General features: G+C 37.2%; 1 protein-coding gene across 1 annotated transcript in view; it reads right to left on the bottom strand.

Annotated features, from left to right (window-relative positions):
- Positions 1 to 17,511, bottom strand: part of usp53 (ubiquitin specific peptidase 53) — a 39,447-nt gene that overhangs the window by 4,822 nt on the left and 17,114 nt on the right. The window contains exons 4-14 of the mRNA XM_002934255.5: positions 15,841 to 15,954; positions 15,673 to 15,755; positions 12,675 to 12,780; positions 11,550 to 11,696; positions 10,353 to 10,502; positions 9,423 to 9,591; positions 8,814 to 8,969; positions 7,122 to 7,265; positions 4,881 to 5,610; positions 1,876 to 1,937; positions 89 to 185 (exon numbers count right to left, since the gene is read on the bottom strand). Coding sequence (XP_002934301.2) covers positions 89 to 185; positions 1,876 to 1,937; positions 4,881 to 5,610; positions 7,122 to 7,265; positions 8,814 to 8,969; positions 9,423 to 9,591; positions 10,353 to 10,502; positions 11,550 to 11,696; positions 12,675 to 12,780; positions 15,673 to 15,755; positions 15,841 to 15,954 — 1,958 coding nt within the window. The remainder of the gene's footprint in view (positions 1 to 88; positions 186 to 1,875; positions 1,938 to 4,880; positions 5,611 to 7,121; positions 7,266 to 8,813; positions 8,970 to 9,422; positions 9,592 to 10,352; positions 10,503 to 11,549; positions 11,697 to 12,674; positions 12,781 to 15,672; positions 15,756 to 15,840; positions 15,955 to 17,511) is intronic.

Below are 17,511 nucleotides of genomic sequence, written 5' to 3'. Positions count from 1 at the left end.
GAGAGAGAAGAGAAGTCATTTCAACTGCTACCTAAGAAAACACGATGCCTAAACCTTTAATGACACAGATAATAAAACTGTATTATACCTGAGACCTGACGGGCTGTGTGCAGGTTCCCGGGTAACAATAGAAAGCCTGTCTTCAGATTTGCAGTGCTCCAGAGCATGGTGTTCATTGTTTGCACCTGAAAACAAGAATAATATTTACATCTAGCATGAATAAAAAGTTCCCATACACAGACACTGAATAGGGAATAGGGACATCTTTAATTCAGGGCATGTAAAGTTGAGTTTTCACTGTAATGAATCCATGCAGTAATGGTGTGCTGTATCAAGTAGGCTGCTGTATCTACCAGCAGATGGCAGTACAGAACCACGCAACGTGGTCTATTAGAGGAACGTGGCATGCCTTTATGCAAGTAATGTTCTCTGACACCAGAAGGGTTTGTCTCCAGTATTTCAGCTCATTTAAAAATAGAAGTGTTATTTTTCTCCTCTGCTGACAGGGAGAGCCATGCATGGCTAAAAACGGGGCATGATTCTGTTGTGAATTTTGGCCCAGAGCTCTTTGCAAAACTAAATAAGGCAGATGTGAGTGTACTAATCCATACAGCCCATGTCCCATTATTTGTCTTAAAGGAGAATTTACTCTTAAAAATAAAAAAGGGCATAATGACTTTAAACCAACATGCAGTGCCTGGGGAAACAATCATGTATTATGAAATAAGCAATTCAAAACATATCTAATTAATGAGCTGGAAAATACACTACCAGGAAATTGGCTAGATTGTTACCAATTAAGTATAAACGCAGAAGTGATCAACTTGAGTGCCACAGTGTAATTCTTTTCCTAAAAGGGAACAAAAGGTTTCCCAAAAAGTTTTGCCATTCTTAAACAATAGATTCTGTAAGAATCCCTTTCCGCTTTCTGTGCTAGACCAGGCTCATAATGTTGGCACATGCAAACTCAATGGGAGAGGACTGCATCAATGGACAACGGTAGCCCCTGCTCAACAGGTTTTTTTTGTTAACCTGCTTGGGAGATATCTTAGGCTTCACACGCAGTCCATTAAGCTGCCAACTCAGTGTGGATTGGCAGGTTTTAGCATCTAGTATATGGCCAGTTTAAAGGGAAACTATAGCTTTAGAATGAAACCTTTACCCACAGATATAAGTTGTATTCTGTTTAAAATCTTACCAAACTGTAATATCTATATCAGTAAATATTGCCCTTTTACATCTTTTACCTTGAGCAATACAGCTCCAACTGTAACAGAATGAAATGTAGGAGAAAAAGACAGAACTCCATTCATTGTCTGATGTGACATAACATGTATGCGTGCCCTTGGTTTGTGTGTGAGCACAGAACAAAAACTGTTGTACTGTGTGAGTATTGTAGAAATGATGCCTATATTGGCTAACAATAGAAATACAATGCAAGCTTTCAAAGCTCTAAGGTCCCTCTAAGGCCCCTTCATCAGGCAAAATACAAATGAAAGTTGGAATGGCACAACATATATACTGTTAGATCAGACAGACGGTTCACAAGCAATAAATAAGGAAGTTACAGATACATAGAGATAACTTGTGAAGATAATAAAAGTAATTAATGTTTATTAGGATGGGGTTTAAATAGTCCATGGGTTTGGATTTAGTATCAGCCAGGGGGCCCATAGTACTTTAAATGTCAGTTCTTCCATTTAGGACTACCCAATGGCACATACTATTAGAAAAGTACATTTTTATAAAAATTGTTTACTTAGGTTAAGCTTGTTTTTACATATAGGCTGTTTTATGCAATATATTTTTCTAGAGACCTTCATGTCAGGGGTAAAGTTCCCCTTTAAAAAGTAAAGAAAGAGAGCTATGTCTTACCATTCAGATTACTTCTGGTTTGTGGTGAGGTAGATAACAGTGCATTTGACAGCTGCTGATCACTGAAAATAAATGCAAATTATAATGATGAGTAGAAATAATGGGATTGCAATGCACAGAGGTCCTCTAAAAAATAAAGTACAACAATTTCAAGGCTTTGCTGGTATGACTAACTCTTACCAGCCATATAAATTAGAGTATAAAAACAGACTGGGCACAAACTGCACAAATGGCCAATTATGTGAAAAGTCAGTGGACTTTTTATTTTAAAAAGGCAATAATGCACATAATTTTGCAAGTGTAATATTAGTTTAATACTCTTAGGAAAGGCATCAAGAAATAAAAGGATGATGAGTTTGTTCCTATGCCTGAGAGTATTGGCCACTTAGCACAGCTCCAATGGCAGTTAATTTTAGGGCATTTTAGAACAGTGCTAAAACTACTTTTATGGCTAATGTCATATTTAAGATGGCATATGGCAACCTTTGTGCTGTTCTGTTTATTTGGAATAGCAGGAAATGCTAGTTTTTGTCAGGGTCAATAATACTCAATCCAACAACGGCCATACTGGCCATATGGTCAAGCAGTATGGTGAAAATCGGCAAATGAACGGATGTTCTTTATCACATACATGGTTATGGAAACAATCCAGATGCCTTTGTAAATACAAAAAAGAGGCGCAATAAAAAAAGCGTGCTGTAGCTATGAAAAAAAGCCTGTGACATCAATGCATTTTTGAGAGTGTTTGCCATTTCATGAATTTTTTGCCAAAGCATAATGGAATAGATTTGGCCAGCATTATTATGTACAGCCACTAAACTCTGAGACCTTTGCCACAACATAAATAATTCTAAACTGTTCTGCTGAAGCCTGTGTTATTGCTAACTGAAAATATAACAAGCTCTTGGACAACAAGTTAAAGTCAACAGGATGATCCCATCTGATTCAGTCTCCAAAACAGTACCAGCCCCTGCTGTGCTGAATCTTTATTTTGTATCCTAAGAGACAAGTCGTGGCCCAGTAATGTTGTTTCAGTGTCAAGGTCAATTGTTCTAATAAAATGAACACAGAATAAAAAAATATTTATGTTGCAAGGGCTGAGACCCAAGGATTTTGCTTGATATAAGAATGAATACATTGTTGGGCAGTTATAAAAACAACCAGTTTAAAAAAAAAAAAAAAAACAGCCAGAATCTTGTTGCAGGAACAATGGCAGTATTTATAAAACTTCTATAAAAAGTAACACTCCCTCCACATGACAAAGGGTATTTTGCCCACTAGTATTCTCCACTGGAGGGCATTGCCAGTCAAAATTTTAGTGTAACTGTAGCCTGAAAAAACTAATGCTGATCATTTAGGGCAGTGATCACCAACCAGTGGCTCGTGAGCGACATGTTGCTCTCCAACCCCTTGGATGTTGCTCCCAGTGCCCCCCAAACCAGGTAGTTATATTTGAATTCCTGACTTGGAGGCAAGTTTTGGTTGAATAAAAACAAGATTTCCTACCAAATAAAGCCCCCTGTAAGCTGATGAGCATAGAGGCTGCCTAAAAGCCAATCTAAGACCATATTTGACACTTTTATGATGCTTGAGTTGCTCTCCAAGTCTTTTTACATTTGACTGTGGCTCACGAGTAAGAAAGGTTGGGGACCCCTTATTCAGGGCAATGACACACGTAATTACTTGTTGCCAGAAACTAGCCACGGCTACAAAACAGACAATACTAATTGTCTCTGTATTTTATATTTAAACATTTTCGGTATTGTCTATGCCTGGGTATATACATTTTGTAATGGCTAATTACAAGTAGCTGCATGTGTCATAGCCCTTATTAAAGGTACAATAGCAGCTATTGCCCTGACCCCTAAGGGCCAATCCACCGCCTTCCACCCCTTTGTAATTGTGTGCAGACGGCATGGGATCAACCGGTCAGCAGGAAAATGAACACTTCAGCTTTTTAGCACTGTGCAGCTGGCAAGCTAATACTGTGCCTGCCAGGGCACACACATACAAGGCGTGGAGGCCAGTGGATAGGCTTGTTTCTGCTAGTGTATTTAAGCCAGTAGAGAAATCAACCCATGTACCATGAGCCTAAGGCATCACCTGATTGATTTTTTGAATGCCACTAATTGCCATGGCTTTAGAATGGGCATCTTATGGAAATGAAGCTTGTTTGATGGATGTGCTGAAATATCATTCCATTAATTAAGCACACAGCTATGCCAGATATATTGGAGCAATTCTGAACAATGCAATTTTCATACATACATACAAATGCAGTATGCATCTGAACAAAAAGACTAATCAGCAATAGCGCAAGTCAGTATTACAGGCATGAAATGGCAAGTCTCTACTGGCAGTTTTCATGAACTTACTTATTTAAAGGGGAATTGCTGGGTCATAAGACTACATAATAAATATAAATGGAACAGGAACACATAAGAACTGGGCTGTACTGAAGGGAGCACATGAAAATACAGCGTGCAGATGAAATGATGCAATTCGAATTTTACCTGTGCTCAGTGTTTAAATGTCCTGTACGAGAGAGTGCTTATTAAACTTAGAAGATACTGACTGAACAGCAAAGTCTGCTGTTTTTTACCACAAATCCAAATCCTTCTCAATTAAGGACCCCCAACAAACTTCTATTATGTATATAATTAGCATTCTTATTTTTACCAAAGAGTACTTATCAACATTGCTGCCCAATTCTTCAGTTTAGTCAAATCCTGAAAATGTCCTGCATAGAGCTTAAAGTTTTGTACATTTCAGTATCATGAACAAACAATAAGACAGTGCTTACAATGCCAACCTCAAGGTTACCAATCAAGCAAGTAAAAAAGCAAAGGACAGATCCCTGCAGTACTCCATTAACAACACTGGCTCAATAAGAAAATGCTCCATTTACCCTCACTCTTTGTAATCTATCCTTCAGCCAGTTCTCTATCAAGTAAAAATGTTAGGAACTTGATATTGTTATTGTATTGTTAATGTAACCTGCATACCTGCACAGGCTGGTTTCTTGCAAGCCCCTCCCATCAGCAAAACCAATCCCTTCAATAATAGGTGAATCCAGATTGCTTGACCCGCTGCTGATGTGATCGCTACTTTCATATCCAGATTCAGTTCTCTGCCAGTTGTCAAGGTGGTACATCTTCATATCTGCAGTAACTTTGTTCCGATCTGCTTGACTTTTTCCTAATGATTCCAAGGAACTCCTGCTGCCAGATTCCTGTTTTATCTCATCCTCAAAGATAGTCATCAGAGTATTACGTTTTGGGCTCTCTTTTGATGGTGGGTTAAAACTATGATCCCTGGCAGATTGTTTTCCATTTGAGCCTACTAAATGTCTTGGGCTATGTTGGCTTTTATCAGTGTCATTGAAAATGCTATCCACATTAAGTGTCTCCCGCATAGGCTTCCAAGTTTTTTTATTTCTGGAGTTTGGTTTTTCTCTGTATTCCTGACTACTGTCTGTATCATAACCAGCTGAAAAATTGTTTTTCACCCTGGCCACTTGCTTGGATTCAGGAATTGTGGCATGCCCTGCATTAAAAGAAGAAGATTGTCTAGGCTGGCTCGTTGGTCTTTCTTGCTTGTACGGACCTTTCCCTTGACTACTAAAGAAATGAGCATCAGGATACTTCCTAAAGCCATTAAAAGAGGGGGAGGATTCAGACTTGAGATGCACTACTGTGCTAGGCTTTGAATTGTATGCCATTCCTCCTGAAGTCTCTGAAAAAAAAAAAAAATAAGAAAAATAAATCCTGAGTACTGAATCTGAAATAGAATTGCAATGCACATTATAAAACAAAATAGTTTGGAGAGATTTTTCAAATTGGATATCATGTTCAAAAGCAACCTGCAATACCAATTTTCACTGTCCCCTACGGATAAGCTGCAGACACAACTCTGATGCTTGAGAACACAATGCACCTGCCATAAACTGGTAAAACCCCTAAATTAAAATTATTAAAATATAATTTTCCTTACAAAAGAAATGAAGAATGACAGTATTATTAATACCAACAATAAAAAATATCTATCTTTTTTTTTGGGGGGGGGGGGGCTCCCCATACTTCAGCCGTTCAGAAGATCAGAAGCCAAACAAAGAAAAAAAAACGCTGAGCTGGGTAGAGAAGATTTCCCATACTACATCGCTCTCCCAAGACTTAGAGACTCGTTACTGCAGGCAGCGCGTGGGCAGAGAGAAGAAGCGTCTGGTTGCCTAGGCAACCCAGCGTCGCAGAGTTCTCTGACAGGCAGGAGGGGGAGGGCGAGCTGGTGCTGTGAGCGCCGATTGTTTATGGCAGGAGCGGGGGTTTGTGGAGCTTGGGGGGGGTTTGTGGCAGGAGTGGGGGGGGGGGGGGTTGTGGAGCTGCAGAAACTTTGTGACAGGAGCAGGGAGCTGGCTTGTGCTTTTCAGCCCATAGAGACACGCTGGAATATAGCGTTTTTACACAGCAATAGTAGTACTTTTTAATAGTGTGCTTAATAGATTTTGCCTTTCCTTCTCCTTTAACAATACAAAATATGTGACATTCTTGGCAATTCCATGCTTGAGACATGGGAAAACCCCTTGACATTTTTACTATAACAGGTCTGAAGCACACAACGCAGAATTGTACAAAACTGGTTTGCCAAAATAGGAGTGGTAGAACTTGACTAGTTTGAACTGAAGCCACGTGGGATGAACTGGAATGCTAGCTGCAAGTCAGGCATGATCATTTAACAGCAATGCCTAATCTCAGTATTTTGCTATTGTGGCTGCTCTTGAAGTAAAAGCCCTTCCACAAAGAGTAGAGGCTACTATTACAGCAAAGAGAGAAAAACTATTCATAATAATTAGTGATGAGCAAATTTTTTCACCAGGCATGGATTCACAGCAAATTTCCATATTTTGCCATTGCCGAATAGTTTTGCAAAACTTCGTTGTGGAAAAATTTGGCGTGATCTCATCAAAAAAAGGGCGGACAACCAAAAAGGATGCGGGCAAATGTGTTTCGCTAATTTTTCGCTGAAGCGAAACGGGACAGATTTACTCATCACTAATAATAATGCCTTTGAATTTTGAAAGACATATTGGCGAGTCAGGTGCTCGGATACTTTTTAGAAATATAGCGTATGTTTGAGAGTACAGGCAGGTCTAGTGAATGTTAACAGAAAAATGAAAAGGTGCCATTGTCACATTAACTGTTCCATGGCAAAAGCAAGGAAACCAACCAGCAAAGTAAAGTTTACATTACCCTTGGGTCTGATGATTTCTTTCTTCTGTGTTTTCTCAGTAACTTTTCTTTGTGAGGATGATAAATTTTTCATGTTTGCTTTCTGTGCACATTCTCTAGAAACATCCCTCAGTTTTTCTTGTTGTTCATTACGATTTAGTTTAACTATAGGGAAAAATAATTTTTATTATTTTATGGGTATTGATTATTTCGTTTTTGGTCCTGTGAATGTTGTAATTGAAATTTAAACTGTTATTTGGATACTCAGGTCTTAAACTATACCATTGAGGTGGCAGTTTGGAAGGCAGAATGGAATTTGATTAGGAAAGAGTCTCACTATGAAGAATATAGCAAAAAGAATATAAAACTTAAGCATTAAAGTTGTCCTGTTTCCTGGTTGCTAGGTTAAGCGACACTGACAACCACATAGCATATTAGTACATTTAGATCATATAGATGAATAGTAGAGGGCCTAAAAAGAGAGACAATCAATAAAATTGAATTCTATTCAAGACTGAAAAAGGCAAAACACAAAATTAATCACATTGGTTTATTAACAGGTGTATATTTAATGTTCTAAAAGGCTAAAATAAAGGTTTACGTTTATTTTAATCAGGAGAAAACCTAACACTAATATTGGTTTCCATGGAAATGAGCAGAAATTTAGTGATACAATTTCTGTTACCATTTGCTAACAGTGCATTGGTACAACAAAAGAGAATATATGTATGGCAAAAGTAACTTGGCAAATAATTCAGCAAATTGTTCAACCAATGCAAAAGTCAAAACACAATCCAGAAACAGCAGTCAATGTGTTAATAACAATTTAGAGTAATTTTCTAACGCCTGTAGCAAAACATTTACTGCCATTATCAGCACTCAGAATTACATGTGCATTCCTAACAGGTCACGTGTACTCCTTTCATGCGATTCATTAGATGTCCCACACTTAAAGCTCTCATAGGTGGAAATACAGCTTTTTTTCCCCCCATTTGGCTGCTAGGTGATATAAAAGTTTTATGTCAAGCTATCACATTACTATTTTGATTGTAAGTTAAGTGTTTTAATAAGGGAGTTTGGTGTGTTAGTGTGGATACGCTGATAAGGTGAGGCACAAGTCTAAAGGGGCCCCTGGGGGTGTTGCAAATTGTAGGGATATACTAAGTAAAAAATATGTTGCACCAATGTTCCACCTAAGCTGTGTGCTCTCGCACATGCTCACTTATTCTGAGTCCTGTGCAAACAACACACACTGTTTTAAAAAATGTGCATAAAAGATAATTTTTGTGCACACAGCCTTAAAAAAAAAAAAAAAAACCTAAGGGACACTGGACTTTCTGGACTGTAACAATAAGAAAAGGTAAGGAGATAAGCTATGTCAAATGGAATAAAGAGAAAATCACTAAGGGATAAGGTTTAGAGAGCAAGAAGTACAACAAAAGACAAATGTCACTGAAGTCATAAAGCAAAAAAGTGGTGGGACAGAAAAGGAAATAATGAAAGACTGATTGTGACTTTTCTTTATTTAAACAAAATATTTTGAAGCTACTATGGCATTCTAATTAAAACAGACATATGATGCTGCTAAAATATGAAGTTGTAGTAAAAAAAAAACAAAAAAAACAAGCACTGATTGTGATAATATTGACATAAGACTCCTTAAGCATATTATCAAGTGTTAACTCGTCATATCATAGAGGGAATGTTACATACCAGGCCCTCTGCCAGCACTCGAATGAACAACTCCTCTATTAAAAGCTGGTTCTTCCATATGGAATTTGTACCCATTGTTCTGATATATGTGTTCACCAAACTCATGATCTCTGCTGTAATCTGGCTTCTTTGGTACAGAGGATGATCTTTCAGTACCTTCAAAAATATACAAAGAAAAATGCAGGATTAGTTACATTTGTAATCTATCACTCCTAGAGAAGAGTTAAACTTTATATCTTACCAAAGATTGTTCAAATGTTCTACCCTACCTAAAGTTGACACTTAGGCTACAAGTAAGCCAACAAAAAATGGCTTGCATGGTAAAAATGATAAAAACAATGAAGTTCTTATTAGATCACTGTTAATGGAGGGACTTTGCTTTGTTAATGTGCAATGGCAGAGCTAATGGTCCAAGGGGTTAAGCCCCAATATATTTGCAGCATTAATTTTTTACCAGTGACTGGCACACTACATTTCCTTTGACACAGTTTCACACTCAAGTTTAACATGAAATCTGTGTGTGTGCCACCTGGTGATAAGTACATCTTTCCTATCAAAAGTCTCAACATGCCACAAACATTAATTTAGGAGCTGTTCAAGTTCACTCACCTGTCTCCTCATTATGTAACTCTCTTTTACAGTGAGACCAATGCTGAACCTGTCTTAGTGCATCCTCATTAGTTACTGCCGTGCCATCAGGATTTGCATAAAACAGAAGCAAAGGCTGGTAATGACACCGAATGCACTTGGTGACCACATCTTTCCACTTTGTACCAACCTTAATAAAAGACAACAGACATGTCACACAAAGCCACCCTTAACTACAAAATACATGCTCTACAATTGCATCTTGAAAGACCTAAAAATGTCAGTCAACTGAAAAACCCAATGTGTGCATTTTAGCATTCTAACCAAAGAACATGAACATAAGAACATGTACTAAAGCCTGTGGACCAACTACAGCTCATAGTTCTGTCACATGGTTAAGGAATGTTAATAAAACCATTTCTCTGGCATTACTATGGTTACTATGGCTATGAAACCATCTTTGAAAGATTTCTGTTCTAGCTTTCTAGCAACAGTATTCTAGCAGCAGGTGAAATTGATGGAGATCAGGATTTTGTTACAGATCATTTTTGCCTGCCATTCCAGGTTAGAATACGTCAGCTGCTGGTGCTGCCCTAGAGACTAATTCTGATTTATCTACCTTGCCTTGAGAGCAACACAGGACTGTATTCAGTCAACACAACACAACCTCATTGTAGTATTTACAATTTAGTAGCAAGTATGTATAACTCCACATACTTTTTGTATACAAGGGATACAACTGCTAAAACAGGCAAAGCAGGATAAATCATTTTTAAATTAATGTAAAAACCCTTTTAGACTAGCTGTTGACAAATATTTCCAGGTGCAAACAGAAAGCAAGTGAAAGCATGTCTGGAAATTATTAAGGTTAAAAAGTACAACTTCAATCATCTTTTAGAGGCTATCTGACTTCTTGTTCACAGTGGCTGAAAAGTTAGAAGATTGTCTTACCTCTTTTACGGATGCATCATCAAACAAAAACCACTTGGCACTCTTTGTGTGATAGGCAAAGGCACAGTAGTGTTTACTCGTGTAGCAGATCATACCGACAAGGTAAAGTCTACTTTCTTTGGCTTGTTCATCAGTAACCCTGAAAAACAGCTGTGAAAAGAGAGAGTAATTTATTTAAGTTAGTTTTCCCATCAGTTTGTCATATAACAAGCCTATGACATAAAAAATAGCAGGTAGCTCTTTAAAACTAAAGATCTAAATTTAAAACTACATAAAAAGTTGTTATACACCAAATTATGGGTTTTTTGTTTTTAAATAAGTTAAATAACTGTAAGTACACCACCCAAGTTGCAAAATGGGCTAAAACATGTCCTGACTTAGAGGAAGTAAGTTGTATTAAAGCAAGTCTCTCTGTATACACACCCCTATGCCTGAAAGTATAGGCAACAGATAGAGCTCAGTTTCAGTCTTGACCTTAGTTAATATCAAACTGTGTTGTTTTTTTTTTTCTTTAAAGTCTCTAAATTTAGGGCTTTGGTCGTGAAGTTCATGGATTTCCTATACATACTCTGGCCCCTTCCATATATCAAATATATACTGGACAGTTAACTGGCTTCTTGTAAAAATATCCCTAGTGTAGTTATGGAATGAGATTGTAAGTTCCACTGGGGCAGCAACTGTTGCTACCAGCTGCACAATATGTCACCACTGATTAATAAAGAATAATACTTAGAAGTAGGTTATATAGCCAACCAGGTTTAAAGCAGCGTTCACATTGGTGTGTGCACATTCTTTTGACATCATTTGCACAGCTATAGTCAGAATATTTTCCACTTTAAAAATCCATTTTTTTAATATATTGCAAACCTTGTTTTTCTGTTTCCATAGCAGTTTCTCACTGACAAATTGTAAGTCTTATGGGTTGCTCTGGGAAGAGTATTATTAATTGCATTCTACTTAAAGGGTAATTACCTATGTGGGAGGCATCTTCATTTAGGAGAGATCACTTTACTGTGCCCAATGCTGTGCAACAATACATTGTGAGAGCTGTGGTTTAACAGCTAAATTCCAGCAAGAGTACACCAGTTACAAATACAATTTCATATGCAACTTTCTCAAACATTAAAAAACTGTAAGTGATTTCAAATGATACAGTTAAGTAATAATTAAAAAGAGGAGTGTGGTAGCATTCCATACCCCGGGTAAATAAAGCTGAGTAGCCAAGTTTCGCACAACATCTTCAGTTAAGTCAGAGTTATCAGAATCCCAAACCAGGCCAATAGTAACAATCTCTGGGCAGTTCATAAGTACACGCCGGATTTTGATTCTCTGGCCACAGTTACTCTGCATGAAAACACAAATAGGAGAAACCATGTAAAATACTCTGCAAGTTATAAAAATGCTTGGATGAATAATAGATATACAATGAATTGAAAAGCATTCAGCCCTTGCCCAGTTTTCTCATCTTACTGTGACCTTTTCATTTGCCCTTGTGTTTCTACTAGTCAGAAGACTGGCTTGATACAGGTCATGTGGGCAGCCCAGACATGTTTGAGATAAAGCCTGGGCATATACTTAAGAATTAGGTTAGGTGCAGGTCAAGATGGGCTAGTGCAGCAAAGTGTAACTTTTACCTGTGTGCCACACGGTTACTGTATTTTAAAATAAGCCAAAGCTGCAAGAATCCTATTCCTAGAGGTATCTGTGAATTGAAAAATGTACTAGGTTTTATGCTACAGAAAAACATTATGCGCCCCAAAACTCTGCTTGGTAATGCAAGACACATATAGCCGGAGGATTGCTTACAAAGTCACTTAGATACTGGTTAATTACAGGTAAACCCTATATGTTGTTGCTACATTTTTTAAAATGAATGAAGACATTATTCTCACAAAGCTATCCTACAGTATATACTGTTGTATATAAAAAGCAGGCCATAAAGATAGAAGTGTAATTGTGCAGTTTTGTCTTTTGTGATTAAATTTAAGCCTTGCGCATTAGATTGTCAGTGTGATGGCTATTCAGAATGAAAAACCTGATAACAAATGTCCCATCACTAATGCACATGTCTACTGGAAGAACTGAAAGCACTAGTGAGATGCTTCTTTTGTTATCCAGTTATTTGACCACATAGTTTATTGTCCAAATTGCACCAACAAGAAGGACATTAAATATGTAGCCAAAATTAACCATCTGCTAATCATTGGCTCTTAACAATTAAGTGAACCCTGTAACAAAACTGCAACAGAAAAGGATCTGGTTCAAACAGAAAACACATCTCTAATGGGCCTACACCAAGTATAGTTTGTTTATTATGCTTACCGGACACTTCCTGTAATCATCTGTGGTGTTAGCAGCCTGAAGTAAATCGGCAAACATTTCTGGCTTCAAGCGTTCATGCCTCTCTAGCATTCGGTCAACTTCATTACTAAATTAAGGAGAGAAAACAGTCAACATTTACTTGGTGTTGCTTAGTAGCCAAAAAAAGCCCATACTATTGTTGGAAGATATTTTATATGATATGTTTGTGTGTTTTGGGTTAATGATTGAACACAGTGTCATGCCATAGATACTGATTGTTTCTGCGATTGGACAAGTTAGAACATTTCAGCTGTGTCCACTCATACAACAATATCTGTACAGCTAATCTTGGAATAACAGTAGTAACATCTTTCCAGATGATGACATATGCTTCTCTACCTTGAAAGATTCAGGGTTTTATGGTTTGGTGTTCTGAATTTACGTTCAGGGTTCAAAATGTGAAATATGAAAAAGTAAATGGTAAGCAGCTAGGGGCAACCAGCAGAATTTTGATGGATGCTACAAGTAGCACCGATCAAAACTTTGTGTGCCAGCTCCCGAAGGTTAAACTAAATCACGGTTAGTGCAATAATCTTATCAAATATAGTTATTAACGGTGCTCATTGAAATCCATAGAATCTGATTTTAAGTTATTGCTAATAAATCCCACAACATTTTCTCTCGCAATGACCATTCTAGTTGGTAATGTTCACAAACAATTTGTAACAATCTGTAATACAGTCTGAGAATATCGGATTAATGAGGCAAAACAGAGCCAGTGAATATCTGAGAATGTCTTTGTTTGTGTTTAGGCCCTGTAATACCCTGCCTAATCTTTCATGCAATCTTTTCAGACACCCAGTTGTTACACTGCAGAAAGCTTATATTTCAAACACTGAGCAGTTTCAGGAAGTTAATTCTGTGCCTAAGGTTAAGTATTAAACGGTAACTGCTCACAGTGCAGGCATTAAAAGGAACAAGAGTGCCAAGTAAAAAAGAATATCTCCTGTGTCCTGAACCCTGCGCTCAAATAACATGGTGCAATTTCAACTTGAGTCACCGAAAATGTACAATTTAAATAACATATTAACATGCTCAAATCCTCCCACATCACTATGACTTCCCATTATTATATCCTGTTATTGGGAGAGAAAAAATCTTAAAATTCTAACAAAGGCTTAGAATGCCTCTGACTCATATTTTTAAATAAAGTATGGTGAAGTAATTTCCTGCCACTCAAAAGTGAAAGAATAAAAGATCCCCTCCCCCCAACATTTTTTTGAAGGGGGGGTGTCATATGAAAACACCACTAACTAAAAGGTAAAATAATTTTTCAAATTTCCCGATTACGTAAAAGGACGGAAGACTACCTAATTGACACTCCATATCCTATAAAAACACAGATCTTTTAAATGTAATTCTCTGGCTATTTCTTACCCAGAATGCTATACTGCCAAAGGTTACAAGATGCTGGAATCGGTACTAGTGATGTTTTTAGCCTATAAACATACAGGATATGGACAATGTTTTGGGCCCCAATGGGCCCTTTCACCATATTTCAGGGAACAGCCAGAGAGGGGTTTTCTGGATAAGGGATCTTTCCGTAAATTCTCCATACCTTAAATCTACTAAAAAATAATTTAAACATGAACTAAACCCAATATGATTGCTTTGCCTCTAAAAAGGATTTAAGAGTTGGTATCAAGTACAAAGTAATGTTTTATAATTATAAACAAAAAAAAAAAAATCATTTTTAAAGGAATACCGGGAAAACATGTTTTTTTAAAAAATGTATCAGTTATTAGAGCTTTTTCCAGTAGAATCCTGCATTGAAATCAATTTTCTAAAAGTGCTAACATTTTTAAATTTAATTTTGAAATTTTACATGGGGCCAGCCATATTCTTCATTTCCATGTGCTCTGATAAACTTAGTTTCAGCTACCAGCATCATGCCAGTTTGGGAGGCTGTTGAACTTGAAGCGCTGCAAAATTGCTAATGCACCTAAAGACATAGCTGTTAAGGATCTTTCATGTCCCCTTAAAAACATTAGTGTAACAGGCCTAAACCTCTCTAAACTGACAGATCTGGATATCACATTTCACAGACAGGATTTTGCAAGAAGCTCACACTATTTTGATCTGAAAATAATTGCAGCCTTTAGAGCCAAGGTTTATTTTTGATTTAAAAAGAGATTGATATAGTTAGGGATGGGGACAAAATGCTACAAATCTCTCCTCCAAATTTAAATGAATGGGAATTGCTCCCTGCTTACCATTCACAAATAAAAGTAGGGCTGGGCGATATACCGTTTAATACCGAATACCGGTGTATTTTTTGTTTTTTTTTAAAAAAAACTATATTCATTTTTCAGATACCGCAATACCGGGGTGTCAGGGTACTCACCCGTGCGGCCAGGTCTCACGCGCCTCCTTGCGCACGCGCGTCCAGGTGCGCGTGCGTCAAAGCGCGCGTACATGTCAAAGCGTGCACGTCCGTGACGCGCTGACGGCGCTGGTTCTGCGCATGCGTGGGGGGTATTTAAAGCTATCAAACGCCTCCTCCTGTGCTATGTTGTTTGCGGCCTTGCCTGGGAAACTAAGCCTGCCTGATTTACCTTACGACTTTCTGTTGCCGATCCTTCGCTTGCCTGACTCTGATTTTCAATACTGCAGTAATTATTCTCTAATTTATTAGGAAATGGGGTTAACACCTAATCATGCATGGAAAAAAAAAATACTGTCAAATACCGTGACACCGATATAATTTTGAAAAATACCGTGATATAAATTTTTGGTCATACCGCCCAGCTCTAAATAAAAGTACCATTACCCTTAAATAGAATCTAAATATTCAAAATATGCGGATATTGTTCCAGCTAAATCATACCGTAAAAAGAAAAAAAAAATTAAACATACATATTTTATATATATATTATCTATATGGTATTCCGTGCACAGGGGCAGCTACATGGTAGCAATCTTGGGATACACATACACACACACACACTTCAGGACATACCAAAGTGCTGTTGTAGAAATGTATCTCACAAACTCAGTAAAAGGCAATGGATCAGAGGAAGCTCCACAGCTGCGGCAAACACACTAAAAAGACAAGAAATAATCCCATTTAAAGCAATAACATTTTGGAAGAGAAAATATATGGTAAATATTAAGGACTTAGTATTACCTGTTCATAAAGAGTCATTGCAAACTTCTGGTGGGTGATACAAGATTTTGAAGTGCACATATCTCCTTCACTATTTGGCACAATATGGAAATGAATCCGCTGCAATATGTTTTCCTAAAAAAATGGTAAACAGAGGGCAAAACTACAGTTTTTACAGGGTAAATAAGAAACAGAACATGTCATGTATGTAACAAGAAAAGTTCCCTTCATCAATCACATCACCTGCATTTGTACTGCATTATATCAATTCAATACCCTTAAGCAGATTCTATAAATTTGAAGCCATAAACAGGAGCCGAGCAGAAGGAATCCAAAAGTAGGCCAGCAGAACCTATACATAGGCATTCCAAAAAAGCCACACCTTTGTTTAATTCACTATGTCACAGTTACGAGAATCATTTTCTTTATTTCTGCCCTGGCCTCCTAAGGTTTGTACGGCATCCATGTATTAAATGGCAACCCCACTTTTCCCTTAGAATTTATGGAGTCATGCCAAATTTAATCTTTTATCTATGGTGTGGCTAAGATTTCTTTTATCTATTTCTAGGTAAACTAACACTTTTCTTTAATTCAGTCCCCACTGCCAAGTCATGCTAGCAGGGGGAAGGTATCCAAGCACTTGGATAGCGGCCAAAGTACACTAATGAAATGAAAACTAAAACACTTGACTAACCTGTCTAACTGTAATGGCATTATTTTTTTTATATGTCTACGTACTAGGCAAGACAGCAAAAGTCTATAATGTTGAGCTACGAGTGTGAGGGAAGATCTCAAGATGTCCAGCCTTCAGTTGTAAGAACTACAAAACTTCTCAAACCAGGTGACTTTATGGCAATACATTGTTCAAATGTGTAAACAAGCTTTTCTACAGTGCCTTGCATAAGTATTCATCCCTTTGGATTTTTCCACATTTGTTATTACAACGGATTACAACGGATTTATTTGGAATTTTATGTAATTTGTCTATACAACAAAGTGCAAAAAAAAAAATTGATTTCCATATAAAAAAAAAAATTATATATATATATATATATATATACCTATAAATGCAAATTACCTAGGTGCTACCTCCGTGTATCCAATTATCCACAAGTCCAGAAGTATAAGGTGCACACCAGGATTTTAAATATAAAACATGACTTTTATTACATCATACTGATAAAACAGGCCAACGTTTCGGTCTCCACCTAAGACCTTTATCAAGACCCTCTTGATAAAGGTCTTAGGTGGAGACCGAAACGTTGGCCTGTTTTATCAGTATGATGTAATAAGTCATGTTTTATATTTAAAATCCTGGTGTGCACCTTATACTTCTGGACTTATATATATATATATATATATATATAAGTCTTGATTACATAAGTAGTTACAAACTCCCTTTTGTATGAATACCAAAAATAAGCTCTGGTGCAACCAGCTGCCTTCAGAAGTCACATATTTAGCTGAACGGAGTCCACCTGTGTGCAAATGTCATATGATCTCAAAATAAATAAAGCACACATGTTTATGGAAGGCCCCAATGTTTATTATAGAACATATCTAAACAAATAGCATCATGAAGACCAAAGAGTTATCAAAATAAGTCTGTGATAAATTTCTGCAGAAGCAGTTGAGTTGGGCTATAAAATAAATATCCTGCATTTTAGACATCTCATTTGTTTAAAAAGCAAA

This window comes from Xenopus tropicalis, chromosome 1 (assembly GCF_000004195.4).
Source record: "Xenopus tropicalis strain Nigerian chromosome 1, UCB_Xtro_10.0, whole genome shotgun sequence".
NCBI lineage: Eukaryota > Metazoa > Chordata > Amphibia > Anura > Pipidae > Xenopus > Xenopus tropicalis.
The sequence above is the reverse complement of the archived record's forward strand: the minus strand, read 5'-3'. Positions and strand labels throughout refer to the sequence as shown.